The following is an 18,454-nucleotide window of genomic DNA, read 5'->3' on the forward strand; positions in this document are numbered from 1 at the left end:
CCCTCTGTCACCGGGAGGGGTGACAAGGGGGGTCCTGGGGGTCTCCATCCCTTATTGGGGTGACAAAGGGGGGGTTCTGGGGGTCCCCAGTTCTAATTGGGGTGACAAGGGGGGGTCCTGGGGGTCCCCGGTTCTAATTGGGGTAACAACGGGGGGTCCCCATCCCTTATTGGGGTGACAAGGGGGGGTCCTGGGGGTCCCCAGTTCTAATTGGGGTGACAAAGGGGGGTCCCCATCCCTTATTGGGGTGACAAGGGGGGGTCCTGGGGGTCCCCGGTTCTAATTGGGGTAACAAAGGGGGGTCCCCATCCCTTATTGGGGTGACAAGGGGGAGTTCTGGGGGTCCCCAGTTCTAATTGGGGTGACAAGGGGGGTCCCCATCCCTTATTGAGGTGACAAGGGGGGGTCCTGGGGGTCCCCGGCTCTAATTGGGGTGACAGGGGGGGTCCCCATCCCTTATTGGGGTGACAAGGGGGGGTCCTGGGGGTCCCCAGTTCTAATTGGGGTGACAAGGGGGGTCCCCATCCCTTATTGGGGTGACGGGGGGGGGGTCCCCATCCCTTATTGAGGTGACAAGGGGGGGTCCTGGGGGTCCCCATCTCTTATTGGGGTGACAAGGGGGGGGATCTGGGGGTCCCAGTGGATCCCAACCCTCCCCCGGTGGATCCCGACCCTTTCCCGGTGGATCCTGGCGGATCCCGACCCTTTCCCGGTGGATTCCGACTCTTTTCAGTTGATCCCGGTGGATCCCGACCCTTCCCGGTGGATCCCAGTGGGTCCCAACCCTTTCCTGGAGGATCCCGGTGGATCCCAACCCCTTCCCGGTGGATCCCGACCCTTTCCCGGTGGATCCTGGCGGATCCCGACCCTTTCCCGGTGGATTCCGACTCTTTTCAGTTGATCCTGGTGGATACCGACCCTTCCCGGTGGATCCCAGTGGGTCCCAACCCTTTCCTGGAGGATCCCGGTGGATCCCAACCCCTTCCCGGTGGATCCCGACCCTTTCCCGGTGGATCCCACCCCCTTCCTGGTGGATCCCGACCCTTTCCCGGTGGATCCCAACCCTTCCCCAATCGATCCCGGTGGGTCCCAACCCTTTCCCGGTGGATCCCGGTCAATCCCAACCCTTCCCAAATCAATCCCGGTGGGTCTCAACCCTATCCCGGTGGATCCTGATGGATCTCGACCCTTTCCCGGTTGATCCCGACCCTTTCCCGGTGGATCCCGGTGGATCTCGACCCTTTCCCAGTCGATCCTGACCCTTTTCCGGTGGATCCCGACCCTTTCCCAGTCGATCCCATCCCTTTCCGGGTGGATCCCGGTGGATCTCGACCCTTTCCCGGTAGATCCCGACCCTTTCCCGGTGGGTCTCGACCCTTTCCGGGTGGATCCCGACCCTTTCCCAGTCAATTCCGACCCTTTCCCGGTTGATCCCAACCCTTCCCCAATCGATCCCGATGGATCCCGACCCTTTCCCGGTCGATCCCGACCCTTTCCCGGTGGATCCCGGTGGGTCCCGATCCTTTCCCAGTGGATCCCGATGGATCCCGACCCTTTCCCGGTCTATTCTGACCCTTTCCCGGTAAATCCCGACCCTTTCCCGGTCGATCCCGTCCCTTTCCCGGTGGGTCCCGACCCTCTCCCAGTGAATCCCGGTGGCTCCTAAGCCACGCCCCCTGCCCTCAAGCCACGCCCCCTGCTCCCTTGGCTGCGCCCCCATTGCCCGCCCTGCCCGCACCAAGCCACGCCTCCTTACCCCAAAGCCCCGCCCCTACTACCTTATCCACGCCCCATTGGCTGCGCCGCTGCCAAAGCCACGCCCCTTTCCAAGCCACGCCCACCCCCCCGCCAAAGCGCGGTTTCCCATTGGCCGCCGCTTGCGGAGACAGAGAGGAAGGAGCGGGCGTGTCCTTTGTGGCCGTGACGTCACGACGCACGCACGCACGCCGGAAGTGACGGAAAAGGGGGGCGTGGCCGGGCCACCCCCCCGCCCCGGGAGCGCAATGGCGGCGCCCGGGAACGCGCAGAGCGCGAGTAAAACCTGGGAACTGAGTCTGTACGAACTGCACCGCACCCCGCAGGTACCACTGGGAGCACTGGGAGCGACTGGGAGGCACTGGGAGGAGACTGGGGGGGAAATGGGGGCACCTCCGGGGTGGGGGGTGGGGGGACTGGGGGGTGGGAACCATCCCAGTATGGGACTGGGAGGGACTGGGAGGGACTGGGGGGGGACAGGGGGGCTGGGAACACCCCCCCAGTGAGAGACTGGGAGCACTGGGAGGCACTGGGAGGGACTGGGAGGGACTGTGAGGGACTGGGGGGGACAGGGGGGCCTGGGAACCCCCCCCAGTGAGAGACTGGGAGCACTGGGAGGGACTGGGAGGCACTGGGAGAGACTGGGGGGTTACAGGGGGCCTGGGAACACCCCCCCAGTGAGAGACTGGGAGCACTGGGAGGGACTGGGAGGGGACTGGGGGGGAAATGGGGGCACCTCCGGGGCGGGGGGTGGGGGGACTGGGGGGTGGGAACTATCCCAGTATGGGACTGGGATCACTGGGAGGGGGACGGGGGGGCACTGGGAGGGTCTGATGGGGGACAGGGGGGCACTGGGAGGCACTGGGAGGGACTGGGGACACTCCTAGAGTTGGGGACACGGCACATAGGGACTGGGAACCCTCCCAGTATAGTACTGGGAGAGACTGGGAGGGACTGGGGACACTCCTAGAGTTGGGGACACGGCACATGGGGACTGGGAACCCCCCAGTACAGTACTGGGAGAGACTGGGAGGGACTGGGGACCCCTTTAGAGTTGGGGACACGGCACATGGGGACTGGGAACCCTCCCAGTATAGTACTGGGAGGGACTGGGAGGGACTGGGGACACTCCTAGAGTTGGGGACACGGCACATGGAGACTGGGAACCCTCCCAGTATAGTACTGGGAGGGACTGGGAGAGACTGGGAGGGACTGGGGACACTCCTAGAGTTGGGGACACGGCACATGGGGACTGGGAACCCTCCCAGTATAGTACTGGGAGGGACTGGGAGGGACTGGGGACCCCTTTAGAGTTGGGAATGGGGGAAGTGGAGCCTTTGGTGACCCCAAACCCAGAGGAGATCCTCAATCCATGGAGGTTCCTCCACTGTGGAACCCCCAAAACCTCAGTGAGGTTCCACCAAAGCTCCGGAGATGTGGATTGGAGGCGGTGTCACCACCATAGAGACCCCAAAACGAAGTGGGGGACAACGTTGTGTCCCCCCAAACTCCAGAAGATGTCCTTCAAAGGAGGTGTCTCCACCTCTGAGTGTCCATCGTGGGGTGGAGAACCGCATTGTGTCCTCCTAAACCCCACGAGATCCCCGTTAGGAGGTGACTCCGTGACCTGAGATGGTCCAAACAAAGTGGGGACCCTCTCGGTGTCCCCCAAAGTCCCACAGAAGGGACAGAGTTGAGGTGTCCTCAAGGCTGAGGTGACCTCAAACCCACAGGAGATCCTCAATCCATGGAGGTTCCTCCACTCCAGAACCCCCAAAACCTCAGTGAGGTTCCACCAAAGCTCCGGAGATGTGGATTGGAGGCGGTGTCACCACCACAGAGACCCCAAAACGAAGTGGGGGACAACGTTGTGTCCCCCCAGAACTCCAGAAGATGTCCTTCAAAGAGGTGTCTCCACCTCTGAGTGTCCATCGTGGGGTGGAGAACCGCATTGTGTCCTCCTAAACCCCATGAGATCCCCGTTAGGAGGTGACTCCGTGACCTGAGATGGTCCAAACAAAGTGGGGACCCTCTCGGTGTCCCCCAAAGTCCCACAGAAGGGACAGAGTTGAGGTGTCCTCAAAGCTGAGGTGACCCCAAACCCACAGGAGATCCTCAATCCATGGGGTTCCTCCACTGTGGAACCCCCAAAACCTCAGTGAGGTTCCACCAAAGCTCCGGAGATGTGGATTGAAGGAGGTGTCACCACCACAGAGACCCCAAAACGAAGTGGGGGACAACGTTGTGTCCCCCCAAACTCCAGAAGATGTCCTTCAAAGAGGTGTCTCCACCTCTGAGTGTCCATCGTGGGGTGGAGAACCGCATTGTGTCCTCCTAAACCCCATGAGATCCCCATTCGGAAGTGACTCTGTGACCTGAGATGGTCCAAACAAAGTGGGGACCCACTCGGTGTCCCCCAAAGTCCCACAGAAGGGACAGAGTTGAGGTGTCCTCAAAGCTGAGGTGACCCCAAACCCAGAGGAGATCCTCAATCCATGGAGGTTCCTCCACTGCGGAACCCCCAAAACCTCAGTGAGGTTCCACCAAAGCTCCGGAGATGTGGATTGGAGGCGGTGTCACCACCACAGAGACCCCAAAACGAAGTGGGGCACAACGTTGTGTCCCCCCAAACCTCCAGAAGATGTCCTTCAAAGGAGGTGTCTCCACCTCTGAGTGTCCATCGTGGGGTGGAGAACCGCATTGTGTCCTCCTAAACCCCACGAGATCCCCATTTGGAGGTGACTCCGTGACCTGAGATGGTCCAAAGCAAAGTGAGGACCATCCCAAGTGTCCCCTCAACCTCCGTGACGGATTGTCTTCTCCTCCAGGAGGCCATTATGGATGGGACGGAGATCGCCGTGTCCCCACGGAGTCTCCACAGCGAGTTGATGTGTCCCATCTGTTTGGATATGTTGAAGAACACGATGACCACCAAGGAATGTCTCCACCGGTTCTGCTCCGATTGTATCGTCACCGCTCTCCGCAGTGGGTGAGATGTCTTCTTCTCCTTCTCCTCCTCCTTCTCCTCCTCCTTCTCCTTCTTCTCCTCGGAAGCTCTTGAGATCCCACCTCGGAAGCTCTTGAGATCCCACCTCGGAAGCTCTTGAGATCCCACCTCGGAAGCTCTTGAGATCCCACCTCGGAAGCTCTTTAGATCCCACCTCGGAAGCTCTTTAGATCCCACCTCGGAAGCTCTTTAGGTCCCACCTCGGAAGCTCTTTAGATCCCACCTCGGAAGCTCTTTAGATCCCACCTCGGAAGCTCTTTAGATCCCACCTCGGAAGCTCTTTAGATCCCACCTCGGAAGCTCTTTAGATCCCACCTCGGAAGCTCTTTAGATCCCACCTCGGAAGCTCTTTAGGTCCCACCTCGGAAGCTCTTTAGGTCCCACCTCGGAAGCTCTTTAGGTCCCACCTCGGAAGCTCTTTAGGTCCCACCTCGGAAGCTCTTTAGATCCCACCTCAGAGGCTCTTTAGATCCCATTCTGAAGGTCCTTTAGATCCCACCTCAAAGGCTCTTTAGGTCCCACCTCGGAAGCTCTTTAGATCCCACCTCGGAAGCTCTTTAGATCCCATCTTGAAGGTCCTTTAGGTCCCATCCTGAAGGTCCTTTAGTTCCCACCTCGGAAGCTCTTTAGGTCCCACCTCGGAAGCTCTTTAGGTCCCACCTCGGAAGCTCTTTAGGTCCCACCTCGGAAGCTCTTTAGGTCCCACCTCGGAAGCTCTTTAGATCCCACCTCAGAGGCTCTTTAGATCCCATTCTGAAGGTCCTTTAGGTTCCATCCTGAAGGTCCTTTAGATCCCACCTCGGAGGCTTTTTAGTTCCCACCTTGGAAGCTCTTTAGATGCCTCCTCAGAGGCTCTTTAGGTATTATCTTGAAGGTCCTTTAGATCCCACCTTGGAAGCTCTTTAGATCCCACCTTGGAAGCTCTTTAGATCCCACCTTGGAAGCTCTTTAGATCCCACCTTGGAGGCTCTTTAGATCCCACCTCGGAACCTCTTTAGATCCCACCTCGGAACCTCTTTAGATCCCACCTCGGAACCTCTTTAGATCCCACCTCGGAACCTCTTTAGATCCCACCTCGGAACCTCTTTAGATCCCACCTCGGAACCTCTTTAGATCCCACCTCGGAACCTCTTTAGATCCCACCTCGGAACCTCTTTAGATCCCACCTCGGAACCTCTTTAGATCCCACCTCGGAACCTCTTTAGATCCCACCTCGGAACCTCTTTAGATCCCATCTTGAAGGTCCTTTAGGTTCCATCCTGAAGGTCCTTTAGATCCCACCTCGGAGGCTCTTTAGATCCCACCTCGGAGGCTCTTTAGATCCCACCTCGGAAGCTCTTTAGATCCCACCTCGGAAGCTCTTTAGATCCCACCTCGGAAGCTCTTTAGATCCCACCTTGGAAGCTCTTTAGATCCCACCTTGGAAGCTCTTTAGATCCCATCTTGAAGGTCCTTTAGGTTCCATCCTGAAGGCTCTTTAGATCCCACCTCGGAAGCTCTTTAGATCCCACCTCGGAAGCTCTTTAGATCCCACCTCGAAGGCTCTTTAGATCCCACCTCGAAGGCTCTTTAGATCCCACCTCGAAGGCTCTTTAGATCCCACCTTGAAGGCTCTTCAGATCCCCTCCTGAAGGTCCCTTTGGTCCCACCTCGGAGCTCCTTTCTCTGCCACATTGTCCTCTCTTCCCCTTTCCCCCAGGAACAAGGAATGTCCCACCTGTCGGAAGAAATTGGTCTCCAAACGATCTTTACGCCCGGATCCCAACTTTGATGCCCTCATCTCCAAGATCTACCCGAGCCGAGACGAGTACGAGGCCCACCAGGACCGAGTCTTGGCCAAACTCAGTCGTCTCCACAACCAACAGGCCCTGAGCAGCAGCATCGAGGAGGGCCTCAAGATGCAGGCGATGCACAGGTGGGACCTCCACCACCTCTTCCTTGGGTGGAGGTGACCCTCAGGAACGTGGTGGATGGTGGCAACCAAAGGGTTATGGTCAATGGTTCCATCCAGAGATGGATCCTCCAACCAGAATAGGTCCGTATGTCTTCCACCGTCATCTGAAGGACCTCCACAACCTCTTCGTTGGGTGGAGTTGACCCTCAGGAACGTGGTGGACGGTGGCAACCAAAGGGTTGTGGTCAATGGTTCCATCTCAGGATGGATCCTCCAACCACAATGGGTCCATATTGTCTTCCACCGTCATCTGAAGGTCCTCCACAACTCCTTCATTCTCCCTCCTGGAGCTCCTCAAGGTTGGATTGATGGGAGATTGTCCATCCTGGAGCTCCTCAAGGTTGGGTTGGTGGGAGATTCTCCCTCCTGGAGCTCCTCAAGGTTGGGTTGGTGGGATCTGGTGGTCAGTTCTCCCTCCTGGAGCTCCTCAAGGTTGGGTTGGTGGGAGATTCTCCCTCCTGGAGCTCCTCAAGGTTGGGTTGGTGGGATCTGGTGGTCAGTTCTCCATCCTGGAGCTCCTCAAGGTTGGATTGGTGGGAGATTCTCCCTCCTGGAGCTCCTCAAGGTTGGGTTGGTGGGATCTGGTGGTCCGTTCTCCATCCTGGAGCTCCTCAAGGTTGGATTGGTGGGAGATTCTCCCTCCTGGAGCTCCTCAAGGTTGGGTTGGTGGGATCTGGTGGTCAGTTCTCCCTCCTGGAGCTCCTCAAGGTTGGGTTGGTGGGAGATTCTCCCTCCTGGAGCTCCTCAAGGTTGGGTTGATGGGATCTGGTGGTCAGTTCTCCATCCTGGAGCTCCTCAAGGTTGGGTTGATGGGATCTGGTGGTCAGTTCTCCCTCCTGGAGCTCCTCAAGGTTGGGTTGGTGGGAGATTCTCCATCCTGGAGCTCCTCAAGGTTGGATTGATGAGAGATTGTCCATCCTGGAGCTCCTCAAGGTTGGGTTGGTGGGAGATTGTCCATCCTGGAGCTCCTCAAGGTTGGATTGGTGGTCAGTTCTCCATCCTGGAGCTCCTCAAGGTTGGATTGGTGGGAGATTCTCCCTCCTGGAGCTCCTCAAGGTTGGGTTGATGGGATCTGGTGGTCCGTTCTCCATCCTGGAGCTCCTCAAGGTTGGATTGGTGGGATCTGGTGGTCAGTTCTCCATCCTGGAGCTCCTCAAGGTTGGATTGGTGGGATCTGGTGGTCAGTTCTCCATCCTGGAGCTCCTCAAGGTTGGATTGGTGGGATCTGGTGGTCAGTTCTCCATCCTGGAGCTCCTCAAGGTTGGGTTGATGGGATCTGGTGGTCAGTTCTCCATCCTGGAGCTCCTCAAGGTTGGATTGGTGGGATCTGGTGGTCAGTTCTCCATCCTGGAGCTCCTCAAGGTTGGGTTGATGGGATCTGGTGGTCAGTTCTCCATCCTGGAGCTCCTCAAGGTTGGATTGGTGGGATCTGGTGGTCAGTTCTCCATCCTGGAGCTCCTCAAGGTTGGGTTGATGGGATCTGGTGGTCAGTTCTCCATCCTGGAGCTCCTCAAGGTTGGATTGGTGGGATCTGGTGGTCAGTTCTCCGTCCTGGAGCTCCTCAAGCTTGGATTGATGGGATCTGGTGGTCCGTTCTCCATCCTGGAGCTCCTCAAGGTTGGATTGGTGGGATCTGGTGGTCAGTTCTCCATCCTGGAGCTCCTCAAGGTTGGATTGGTGGGATCTGGTGGTCAGTTCTCCATCCTGGAGCTCCTCAAGGTTGGGTTGATGGGATCTGGTGGTCAGTTCTCCATCCTGGAGCTCCTCAAGGTTGGATTGGTGGGATCTGGTGGTCAGTTCTCCATCCTGGAGCTCCTCAAGGTTGGATTGGTGGGATCTGGTGGTCAGTTCTCCATCCTGGAGCTCCTCAAGGTTGGATTGATGGGATCTGGTGGTCAGTTCTCCATCCTGGAGCTCCTCAAGCTTGGATTGGTGGTCAGTTCTCCCTCCTGGAGCTCCTCAAGGTTGGATTGATGGGATCTGGTGGTCAGTTCTCCATCCTGGAGCTCCTCAAGGTTGGGTTGGTGGGAGATTCTCCATCCTGGAGCTCCTCAAGGTTGGATTGATGGGATCTGGTGGTCAGTTCTCCCTCCTGGAGCTCCTCAAGGTTGGATTGGTGGGAGATTCTCCCTCCTGGAGCTCCTCAAGGTTGGGTTGGTGGGATCTGGTGGTCAGTTCTCCATCCTGGAGCTCCTCAAGGTTGGATTGGTGGGAGATTCTCCATCCTGGAGCTCCTCAAGGTTGGGTTGATGGGATCTGGTGGTCCGTTCTCCATCCTGGAGCTCCTCAAGGTTGGGTTGATGGGATCTGGTGGTCAGTTCTCCATCCTGGAGCTCCTCAAGGTTGGGTTGATGGGATCTGGTGGTCAGTTCTCCCTCCTGGAGCTCCTCAAGGTTGGATTGATGGGATCTGGTGGTCAGTTCTCCATCCTGGAGCTCCTCAAGGTTGGGTTGATGGCATCTGGTGGTCCGTTCTCCATCCTGGAGCTCCTCAAGGTTGGGTTGGTGGGAGATTCTCCATCCTGGAGCTCCTCAAGGTTGGATTGATGGGATCTGGTGGTCAGTTCTCCCTCCTGGAGCTCCTCAAGGTTGGGTTGGTGGGATCTGGTGGTCAGTTCTCCATCCTGGAGCTCCTCAAGGTTGGATTGGTGGGAGATTCTCCATCCTGGAGCTCCTCAAGGTTGGATTGATGAGAGATTGTCCATCCTGGAGCTCCTCAAGGTTGGATCGATGGGAGATTCTCCCTCCTGGAGCTCCTCAAGGTTGGGTTGATGGGATCTGGTGGTCAGTTCTCCATCCTGGAGCTCCTCAAGGTTGGATTGGTGGGATCTGGTGGTCAGTTCTCCATCCTGGAGCTCCTCAAGGTTGGATTGATGGGATCTGGTGGTCAGTTCTCCATCCTGGAGCTCCTCAAGGTTGCGTTGGTGGGATCTGGTGGTCAGTTCTCCCTCTTGGAGCTCCTCAAGGTTGGGTTGGTGGGAGATTCTCCATCCTGGAGCTCCTCAAGGTTGGATTGGTGGGAGATTCTCCCTCCTGGAGCTCCTCAAGGTTGGGTTGATGGGATCTGGTGGTCAGTTCTCCATCCTGGAGCTCCTCAAGGTTGGGTTGATGGGATCTGGTGGTCAGTTCTCCATCCTGGAGCTCCTCAAGGTTGGATTGGTGGTCAGTTCTCCATCCTGGAGCTCCTCAAGGTTGGATTGATGGGATCTGGTGGTCAGTTCTCCATCCTGGAGCTCCTCAAGGTTGGATTGATGGGATCTGGTGGTCCGTTCTCCCTCCTGGAGCTCCTCAAGGTTGGGTTGATGGGATCTGGTGGTCAGTTCTCCCTCCTGGAGCTCCTCAAGGTTGGATTGATGGGAGATTCTCCATCCTGGAGCTCCTCAAGGTTGGGTTGATGGGATCTGGTGGTCAGTTCTCCCTCCTTGAGCTCCTCAAGGTTGGATTGATGGGAGATTCTCCATCCTGGAGCTCCTCAAGGTTGGGTTGATGGGATCTGGTGGTCAGTTCTCCATCCTGGAGCTCCTCAAGGTTGGGTTGATGGGAGATTCTCCCTCCTGGAGCTCCTCAAGGTTGGGTTGATGGGATCTGGTGGTCAGTTCTCCCTCCTGGAGCTCCTCAGGGTTGGATCGATGGGAGATTCTCCCTCCTGGAGCTCCTCAAGGTTGGATTGATGGGATCTGGTGGTCAGTTCTCCGTCCTGGAGCTCCTCAAGGTTGGATTGATGGGATCTGGTGGTCAGTTCTCCATCCTGGAGCTCCTCAAGGTTGCGTTGATGGGATCTGGTGGTCAGTTCTCCATCCTGGAGCTCCTCAAGGTTGCGTCGATGGCCTCTGATGGACAATTCTCCATCCCGGAACCCCTCAAAGTTGAATTGGATGATCTTTGAGATCCAATGGAAGATCCTCCATCCCTCGAAACCCTTTTTTCTTGGACTTCCATGACCCTTTGGAAGCTCCTTCTGAAACCCAAAGGCTTTCTAAGGTCCTCTTTTTACCTTCTCCGTAGGGCGCAAAGGGTTCGGAAACTCCACCAAGAATCGGACAACGCCACCTTCAGCGGTGGAGAAGACAACTGCGATAGTCGTTCGCACCTCAGTAACGCCTCGGCTCCGAGTCACCCCGAGGCCGGACCCAGTCGGAAGAGGTCTCGTGCGTCCGACGATTCCGGCGCCGATCCCGATCCGGAGGCGTCGCAGGACGGCGGCGGCGGCAGAGCCACTCCCGAGGCCGAACCCGGAGGCAGCGAGATCGAACTCGTCTTCCGTCCGCATCCGCTCCTCGTGGAGAAGGGAGAGTACTCGCAGACACGGTGAGGAGAGAGGACCTCCCGGAGGGACCTCGAGAACCACACGGGGGAAACCTCTAAAAGCCGAGGGTTGGCCTTCAAAAGCCAAAGAGGGCCTTCAAAAGCCAAAGAGGGCCTTCAAAAGCAGAGAGGAACCTCTAAAGGTCAAGAATGGGCTTTCAAAAGCCAAGAATTGGCCTTCAAAAGCCAAAGAGGGCCTCCAAAACCAGAGAGGAACCCCTAAAAGCTGAGGGTTGGCCTTCAAAAGCCAAAGAGGGCCTTCAAAAGCCAAAGAGGGCCTTCAAAAGCAGAGAGGAACCTCTAAAAGCCAAGAATTGGCCTTCAAAAGCCAAGAGTTGGGTTTCAAAACCAGAGAGGAACCCCTAAAAGCCAAGAATTGGCCTTCAAAAGCCGAGGGTTGGCCTTCAAAAGCCAAAGAGGGCCTCCAAAAGCAGAGAGGAACCCCTAAAAGCTGAGGGTTGGCCCTCAAAAGCCAAGAATTGGCCTTCAAAAGCCAAAGAGATCCTCCAAAAGCAGAGAGGAACCTCTAAAAGCCAAGAATTGGCCTTCAAAAGCCAAAGAGGGCCTCCAAAAGCAGAGAGGAACCCCTAAAAGCTGAGGGTTGGCCCTCAAAAGCCAAGAATTGGCCTTCAAAAGCCAAAGAGATCCTCCAAAAGCAGAGAGGAACCTCTAAAAGCCAAGAATTGGCCTTCAAAAGCCAAAGAGGGCCTCCAAAAGCAGAGAGGAACCTCTAAAAGCTGAGGGTTGGCCTTCAAAAGCCAAAGGTTGGCCTTCAAAACCGGAGAGGAACCCCTAAAAACCAAGAATTGGCCTTCAAAAGCCAAGAGTTGGGTTTCAAAACCAGAGAGGAACCCCTAAAAGCCAAGAGTTGGCCTTCAAAAGCCAAAGAGGTCCTCCAAAAGCAGAGAGGAACCTCTAAAAGCCAAGAATTGGCCTTCAAAAGCCGAGGGTTGGCCCTCAAAAGCCAAAGAGATCCTCCAAAAGCAGAGAGGAACCCCTAAAAGCCAAGAATTGGCCTTCAAAACCAGAGAGGAACCCCTAAAAGCCAAGAATTGGCCTTCAAAACCAGAGAGGAACCCCTAAAAGCCAAGAATTGGCCTTCAAAGCCAAAGGTTGGGCTTCAAAAGCCAAGAGTTGGCCCTCAAAACCAGAGAAGAACCCCTGAAAGTCAAGGGTTGGCCTTCAAAGCCAGGAGTTGGCCTTTAAAACCAGAGAGGAACCCCTAAAAGCCGAGGGTTGGTCTTCAAAAGCCAAAGGTTGGCCCTCAAAAGCCAAGAGTTGGCCCTCAAAAGCCAAAGAGATCCTCCAAAAGCAGAGAGGAACCCCTAAAAGCCAAGGGTTGGCCTTCAAAACCAGAGAGGAACCCCTAAAAGCCAAGAGTTGGCCTTCAAAAGCCAAAGAGATCCTCCAAAAGCAGAGAGGAACCTCTAAAAGCCGAGGGTTGGTCTTCAAAAGCCAAAGAGGGCCTCCAAAAGCAGAGAGGAACCCATAAAAGTCAAGAATTGGCCTTCAAAGTCAAAGGTTGGGCTTCAAAAGCCGAGGGTTGGCCCTCAAAAGCCAAAGAGATCCTTCAAAAGCAGAGAGGAACCTCTAAAATCCAAGGATTGGCCTTCAAAAGCAGAGAGGAACCCCTAAAAGCCAAGGGTTGGCCTTCAAAAGCCAAAGAGGTCCACCAAAAGCAGAGAGGAACCCCTGAAAGTCGAGGGTTGGCCTTCAAAAGCCAAAGAGGTCCACCAAAAGCAGAGAGGAACCCCTAAAAGTCAAGGGTTGGCCTTCAAAAGCCAAAGAGATCCTCCAAAAGCAGAGAGGAACCCCTAAAAGTCGAGGGTTGGCCTTCAAAAGCCAAAGAGGGCCTTCAAAAGCAGAGAGGAACCTCTAAAAGCCGAGGGTTGGCCTTCAAAAGCCAAAGGTTGGGCTTCAAAAGCCAAGAGTTGGCCTTCAAAACCGGAGAGGAACCCCTAAAAGCCAAGAATTGGCCCTCAAAAGCCAAAGGTTGGCCCTCAAAAGCCAAAGAGATCCTCCAAAAGCAGAGAGGAACCCCTAAAAGTCAAGGGTTGGTCTTCAAAAGCCAAAGGTTGGCCCTCAAAAGCCAAAGAGATCCTCCAAAACCAGAAAGGAACCCCTAAAAGCCAAGAATTGGTCTTCAAAACTTCTTTCCTTCTCCTCCCTCCCTCTTTTTCCTTTCTCCCACTTTTCCCTTCTCACTCCTCCTCTCCTCCTTTTCTTTTCCTCCTCCTTCTCCTCCCTCCTCTTCCCTATCTTTTCCTCCTCCCTTTCCTTTCCTTTTCCTCCATCTCCTCCTTCTCCTCCTCCTCTCCTCCTCCTTCTCCTCCTCCATCTCCTCCTCCATCTCCTCCTCCATCTCCTCCTCCATCTCCTCCTCCCTCTCCTCCTCCCTCTCCTCCTCCCTCTCCTCCTCCATCTCCTCCTCCTTCTCCTCCTCCTTCTCCTCCTCCATCTCCTCCTCCTCCTCCATCTCCTCCTCCTTCTCCTCCTCCTCCTCCTCCTCCTCCATCTCCTCCTCCATCTCCTCCTCCTTCTCCTCCTCCTTCTCCTCCTCCTCTCCTCCTCCATCTCCTCCTCCATCTCCTCTTCTCCTCCTCCTCCTTCTCCTCCTCCTTCTCCTCCTCCTTCTCCTCCTCCTCCTCCTCCTCCTCCTCCATCTCCTCCTCTCCTCCTCCTCCATCTCCTCCTCCATCTCCTCCTCCATCTCCTCCTCCATCTCCTCCTCCATCTCCTCCTCCATCTCCTCCTCCATCTCCTCCTCCTCCTCCATCTCCTCCTCCTTCTCCTCCTCCTTCTCCTCCTCCTTCTCCTCCTCCTTCTCCTCCTCCTCCTCCTCCTCTCCTCCTCCATCTCCTCCTCCATCTCCTCCTCCATCTCCTCCTCCTTCTCCTCCTCCTTCTCCTCCTCCTCCTCTCCTCCTCCATCTCCTCCTCCATCTCCTCCTCCATCTCCTCCTCCTTCTCCTCCTCCTCCTCTCCTCCTCCATCTCCTCCTCCTTCTCCTCCTCCATCTCCTTCTCCATCTCCTCCTCCTTCTCCTCCTCCATCTCCTCCCCTTCTCCTCCTCCTTCTCCTCCTCCTTCTCCTCCTCCATCTCCTCCTCGTTCTCCTCCTCCTTCTCCTCCTCCTTCTCCTCCTCCTTCTCCTCCTCCTTCTCCTCCTCCTTCTCCTCCTCCTTCTCCTCCTCCATCTCCTCCTCCTTCTCCTCCTCCATTTCTCCTCTTCCCCTTCCTCTTCCCCTTCCTCTTCCTCTTCCTCGCCGTCAGGTACGTGAAGACGACGGCCAACGCCACGGTGGACCACCTCTCCAAGTACCTGGCGCTGCGCATCGCGCTGGAAGAGGCCAACGCGGGGCCCGACGCCAACGCGGGGCTCGAGGGGGTCAGCGAGAAGCAATACACCATCTACATCACCACCGCCGGCGGCGCCTTCACGGTACGGGGGGGACCCCCAAAGCCTTTGGGGGGGTCCTGGAGGGCGGTTGAGGGACTTCTGGGATGGGTTTGGGGGTCCTGGAGGGGATTTGAGGGGTCCTAGGGGTCCTGGAGAGGGTTTGAGGGGCTTCTGGGATGGGTTTGGGGGTCCTGGAGGAATTTGGGGGGTCCTGGAGGGGGTTTGGGGGGTCTGAGGGGGAGTTTGAGGGGTCCTGGAAGGAGTTTGGGGGATCCTGGAGGGGGTTTGAGGGGTCTGAGGGGGGACTTTGGGGGTCCTGAAGGGGGTTTGGGGGTCTGAGGGGGAGTTTGGGGGGTCCTGAAGGGGATTTGGGGGTCCTGACAGGGAGTTTGGGGGGTCCTGAAAGGGGTTTGGGGGGTCTGAGGGGGAGTTTGGGGGTCCTGGTGGGGGTTTGGGGGTCCTGAAGGGGGTTTGGGGGGTCTGAGGGGGAGTTTGGGGGGTCCTGAAGGGGGTTTGGGGGGTCTGAGGGGGGAGTTTGGGGGTCCTGGAGGGGGTTTGAGGGGTCTGAGGGGGGACTTTGGGGGTCCTGAAGGGGGTTTTGGGGTCTGAGGGGGGACTTTGGGGGTCCTGAAGGGGGTTTGGGGGGTCTGAGGGGGAAGTTTGGGGGTCCTGGAGGGGGTTTGGGGGTCCTGGAGGGGGTATGAGGGGCTTCTGGGATGGGTTTGGGGGTCCTGGAGGGGGTTTGGGGGGTCCTGGAGAGGGTTTGGGGGGTCCTGGAGGGGGTTTGAGGGGCTTCTGGGATGGGTTTGGGGGTCCTGGAGGGGGTTTGGGGGTCCTGGAGGGGATTTGAGGGGCTTCTGGGATGGGTTTGGGGGTCCTGGAGGGGATTTGAGGGGTCCTGGAGGGGGTTTGGGGGTCCTGGAGAGGGTTTGAGGGGCTTCTGGGATGGGTTTGGGGGTCCTGGAGGAATTTGGGGGTCCTGCAGGGGGTTTGGGGAGTCCTGGAGAGGGTTTGAGGGGCTTCTGGGATGGGTTTGGGGGTCCTGGAGGGGATTTGAGGGGTCCTGGAGAGGGTTTGAGGGGCTTCTGGAATGGATATGGGGTTCCTGGAGGGGTTTTGGGATGGTTTTGGGGTTCCTGAAGGGGTTTTGGGGAGCTTCTGGGGGGGTGTTGGGGGATCGAAGGGGGGGTTTGGGAGGTCCTGAGGGGGAGTTTAGGGGTCCTGAAGGGGGTTTGGGGGTCCTGAAGGGGGTTTGGGGGGTCTGAGGGGGGCTTTGGGGGTCCTGAGGGGGAGTTTGGGGGTCCTGAAGGGGTTTTGGGGGGTCCTGGGGGGGGTTTGGGGGGCTTCTGGGATGGGTTTGGGGGTCCTGAAGGAGGTTTGGGGGTCCTGAGGGGGGGTTTGGGGGTATGAGAGGGGAGTTTGGGGGGTCATGGAGGGGGTTTGAGGGGTCCTGGAAGGGGTTTGGGGGTCCTGAAGGGGGTTTGGGGGGTCTGAGGGGGGGGGGTTGGGGGTCCTGGAGGGGATTTGAGGGGTCTGAGGGGGAGTTTGGGGGGTCCTGAAGGGGGTTTGGGGGGTCTGAGGGGGAGTTTGGGGGTCCTGAAGGGGTTTTGGGGGGTCCTGGAGGGGGTTTGGGGGTCCTGGGGGGGAGTTTGGGGGTCCTGAAGGGGGTTTGGGGGGTCTGAGGGGGAGTTTGGGGGTCCTGAAGGGGTTTTGGGGGGTCCTGGAGGGGGTTTGGGGGTCCTGGGGGGGAGTTTGGGGGGTCCTGGAGGGGATTTGAGGGGTCTGAGGGGGAGTTTGGGGGTCCTGAAGGGGGTTTGAGGGGTCTGAGGGGGGACTTTGGGGGTCCTGAAGGGGTTTGGGGGGTCTGAGGGGGAGTTTGGGGGGTCCTGAAGGGGATTTGGGGGTCCTGACAGGGAGTTTGGGGGGTCCTGAAAGGGGTTTGGGGGATCTGAGGGGGAGTTTGGGGGTCCTGGTGGGGGTTTGGGGGTCCTGAAGGGGGTTTGGGGGGTCTGAGGGGGGCTTTGGGGGTCCTGAGGGGGAGTTTGGGGGTCCTGAAGGGGTTTTGGGGGGTCCTGGAGGGGGTTTGGGGGTCCTGGGGGGGTGTTTGGGGGTCCTGAAGGGGGTTTGGGGATCCTGAGGGGGAGTTTGGGGGGTCCTGGTGGGGGTTTGGGGGTCTGAGGGGGGAGTTTGGGGGGTCCTGAAGGGGGTTTGGGGGTCCTGGAGGGGTTTTGGGGGTCCTGAGGGGGAGTTTGGGGGGTCCTGGTGGGGGTTTGGGGGTCCTGAGGGGGAGTTTGGGGGTCCTGGAGGGGTTTTGGGGGGTCCTGAAGGAGTTTTGGGGGGTCCTGGAAGGTGGTTTTGGGGTTCCTGGGGGACTTTGGGGGTTCCTGGAGGGCTTTTGGGGTGTCCTGAAGGGGCTTTTGAGGATTCCTAAAGGGCTTTTTGGGGTGTCCTGCATGGGTTTTTTGGGGGGTCCCAGAAGCCAAACCTACTCTCCATCCCCAGTACAGGGGGGTTTGGGGGTTCCTGGGGGGATTTTGGGGGGGGGGGGGGGGGGTCACCCCACTTTTTCTTCCCCCCCTCTTTAGACACTCAACGGATCACTGACGTTGGAGTTGGTGAACGAGAAGTACTGGAAGGTCAGCAAACCCCTCGAGCTCTACTACGCCCCCACAAAAGAGCAAAAATAAAGGGGGGTCCCCCACCCCCCCAAAAATTTAGGGGGTTCTGGGGGTCCCCAAAGCCCCCCGGGGGGGTCAAAGACCCCCCCCGGGGGGCTTTGGGGACCCCCAGAACCCCTAGAAAAGCCCTTATGGATTGAAGCCCCTACTGCCTGCCCCCATTTTTGGGGGGCAGAGAGGACTTTTGGGGGGGGGGCGGAGGGGGGGGGTCAATCCTATTGCCCCCCCAAACCCAGGGACCCCCCAAGATTGTGACCCCCCCAAAATATATCTCTTTTTCCATCCCCCCCCCGAGCAATAAAGCATCATTTGGGGTTCTCTTCTTCTTTATTTATGGGGGGACAGATGGATTTGGGGGGGGGGACAGACGGACGTGGGATGGATTTAGGGGGGCCAAAAGTGTCTTCCCCCCCCTCTAATTAACCCCCTCCCCCTTTAATTAACCCCTCCCTCTTTAATTAACCCCCCCATCCTAATTAACCATCACTTAGGGATCTCCTGGTCTTTATTCATGGGGGGACAGACGGACGTGGGATGGATTTAGGGGGGGGACAGACGGACGTGGGATGGATTTTGGGGGGACAGACGGACATGGGACGGATTTGGGGGGGCCAAAAGTATCTTCCCCCCCTCTAATTAACCCCCTCCCTCTAATTAACCCCTCCCTCTTTAATTAACCCCCCCCATCCTAATTAACCATCACTTGGAGACCTCCTGGTCTTTATTCATGGGGGGACAGACGGACGTGGGATGGATTTAGGGGGGACAGACGGACATGGGATGGATTTGGGGGGGCCAAAAGTGTCTTCCCCCCCCCTCTAATTAACCCCTCCCTCTAATTAACCCCCTCCCTCTTTAATTAACACCCCCCCATCCTAATTAACCATCACTTGGAGACCTCCTGGTCTTTATTCATGGGGGGACAGACGGACGTAGGATGGATTTAGGGGGGACAGACAGACATGGGATGGATTTGGGGGGGCCAAAAGTATCTTTCCCCCCTCTAATTAACCCCTCCCTCTTTAATTAACCCCTCCCATCCTAATTAACCATCACTTGGAGACCTCCTGGTCTTTATTCATGGGGGGACAGACGGACGTGGGATGGATTTTGGGGGGACAGACGGACATGGGATGGATTTGGGGGGGCCAAAAGTATCTTCCCCCCCTCTAATTAACCCCCTCCCCCTTTAATTAACCCCTCCCTCTTTAATTAACCCCCCCCATCCTAATTAACCATCACTTGGAGACCTCCTGGTCTTTATTCATGGGGGGACAGACGGACGTGGGATGGATTTTGGGGGGACAGACGGACATGGGATGGATTTGGGGGGGCCAAAAGTGTCTTTCCCCCCTCTA

The 18,454-nt window shown here is 57.4% G+C and overlaps 1 protein-coding gene across 1 annotated transcript; it reads left to right on the top strand.

The window, feature by feature from the left end:
* Positions 1 to 1,925: 1,925 nt before the first annotated feature.
* RING1 (ring finger protein 1) lies at positions 1,926 to 17,161 on the top strand. The gene is made up of 6 exons (XM_054052022.1): positions 1,926 to 2,081; positions 4,584 to 4,744; positions 6,462 to 6,677; positions 10,721 to 11,023; positions 14,292 to 14,460; positions 17,004 to 17,161. Exons 1-6 carry the CDS (start codon positions 2,004 to 2,006, stop codon positions 17,103 to 17,105), a joined length of 1,029 nt encoding a protein of 342 aa, XP_053907997.1. The 5' UTR covers positions 1,926 to 2,003; the 3' UTR covers positions 17,106 to 17,161.
* The last annotated feature ends 1,293 nt before the right edge of the window (positions 17,162 to 18,454 follow it).

The sequence above is a fragment of the Cuculus canorus genome, chromosome 31 (assembly GCF_017976375.1).
Source record: "Cuculus canorus isolate bCucCan1 chromosome 31, bCucCan1.pri, whole genome shotgun sequence".
NCBI lineage: Eukaryota > Metazoa > Chordata > Aves > Cuculiformes > Cuculidae > Cuculus > Cuculus canorus.

Excerpts from the sequence above, each read along its gene's own strand:
- RING1 (XM_054052022.1), top strand. The coding sequence starts at position 2,004 with ATGGCGGCGCCCGGGAACGCGCAGAGCGCGAGTAAAACCTGGGAACTG. Across the intron at positions 2,082-4,583 it reads AACTGCACCGCACCCCGCAG|GAGGCCATTATGGATGGGAC; the intron begins GTACCACTGGGA and ends CTTCTCCTCCAG. Across the intron at positions 6,678-10,720 it reads AAGATGCAGGCGATGCACAG|GGCGCAAAGGGTTCGGAAAC; the intron begins GTGGGACCTCCA and ends CCTTCTCCGTAG.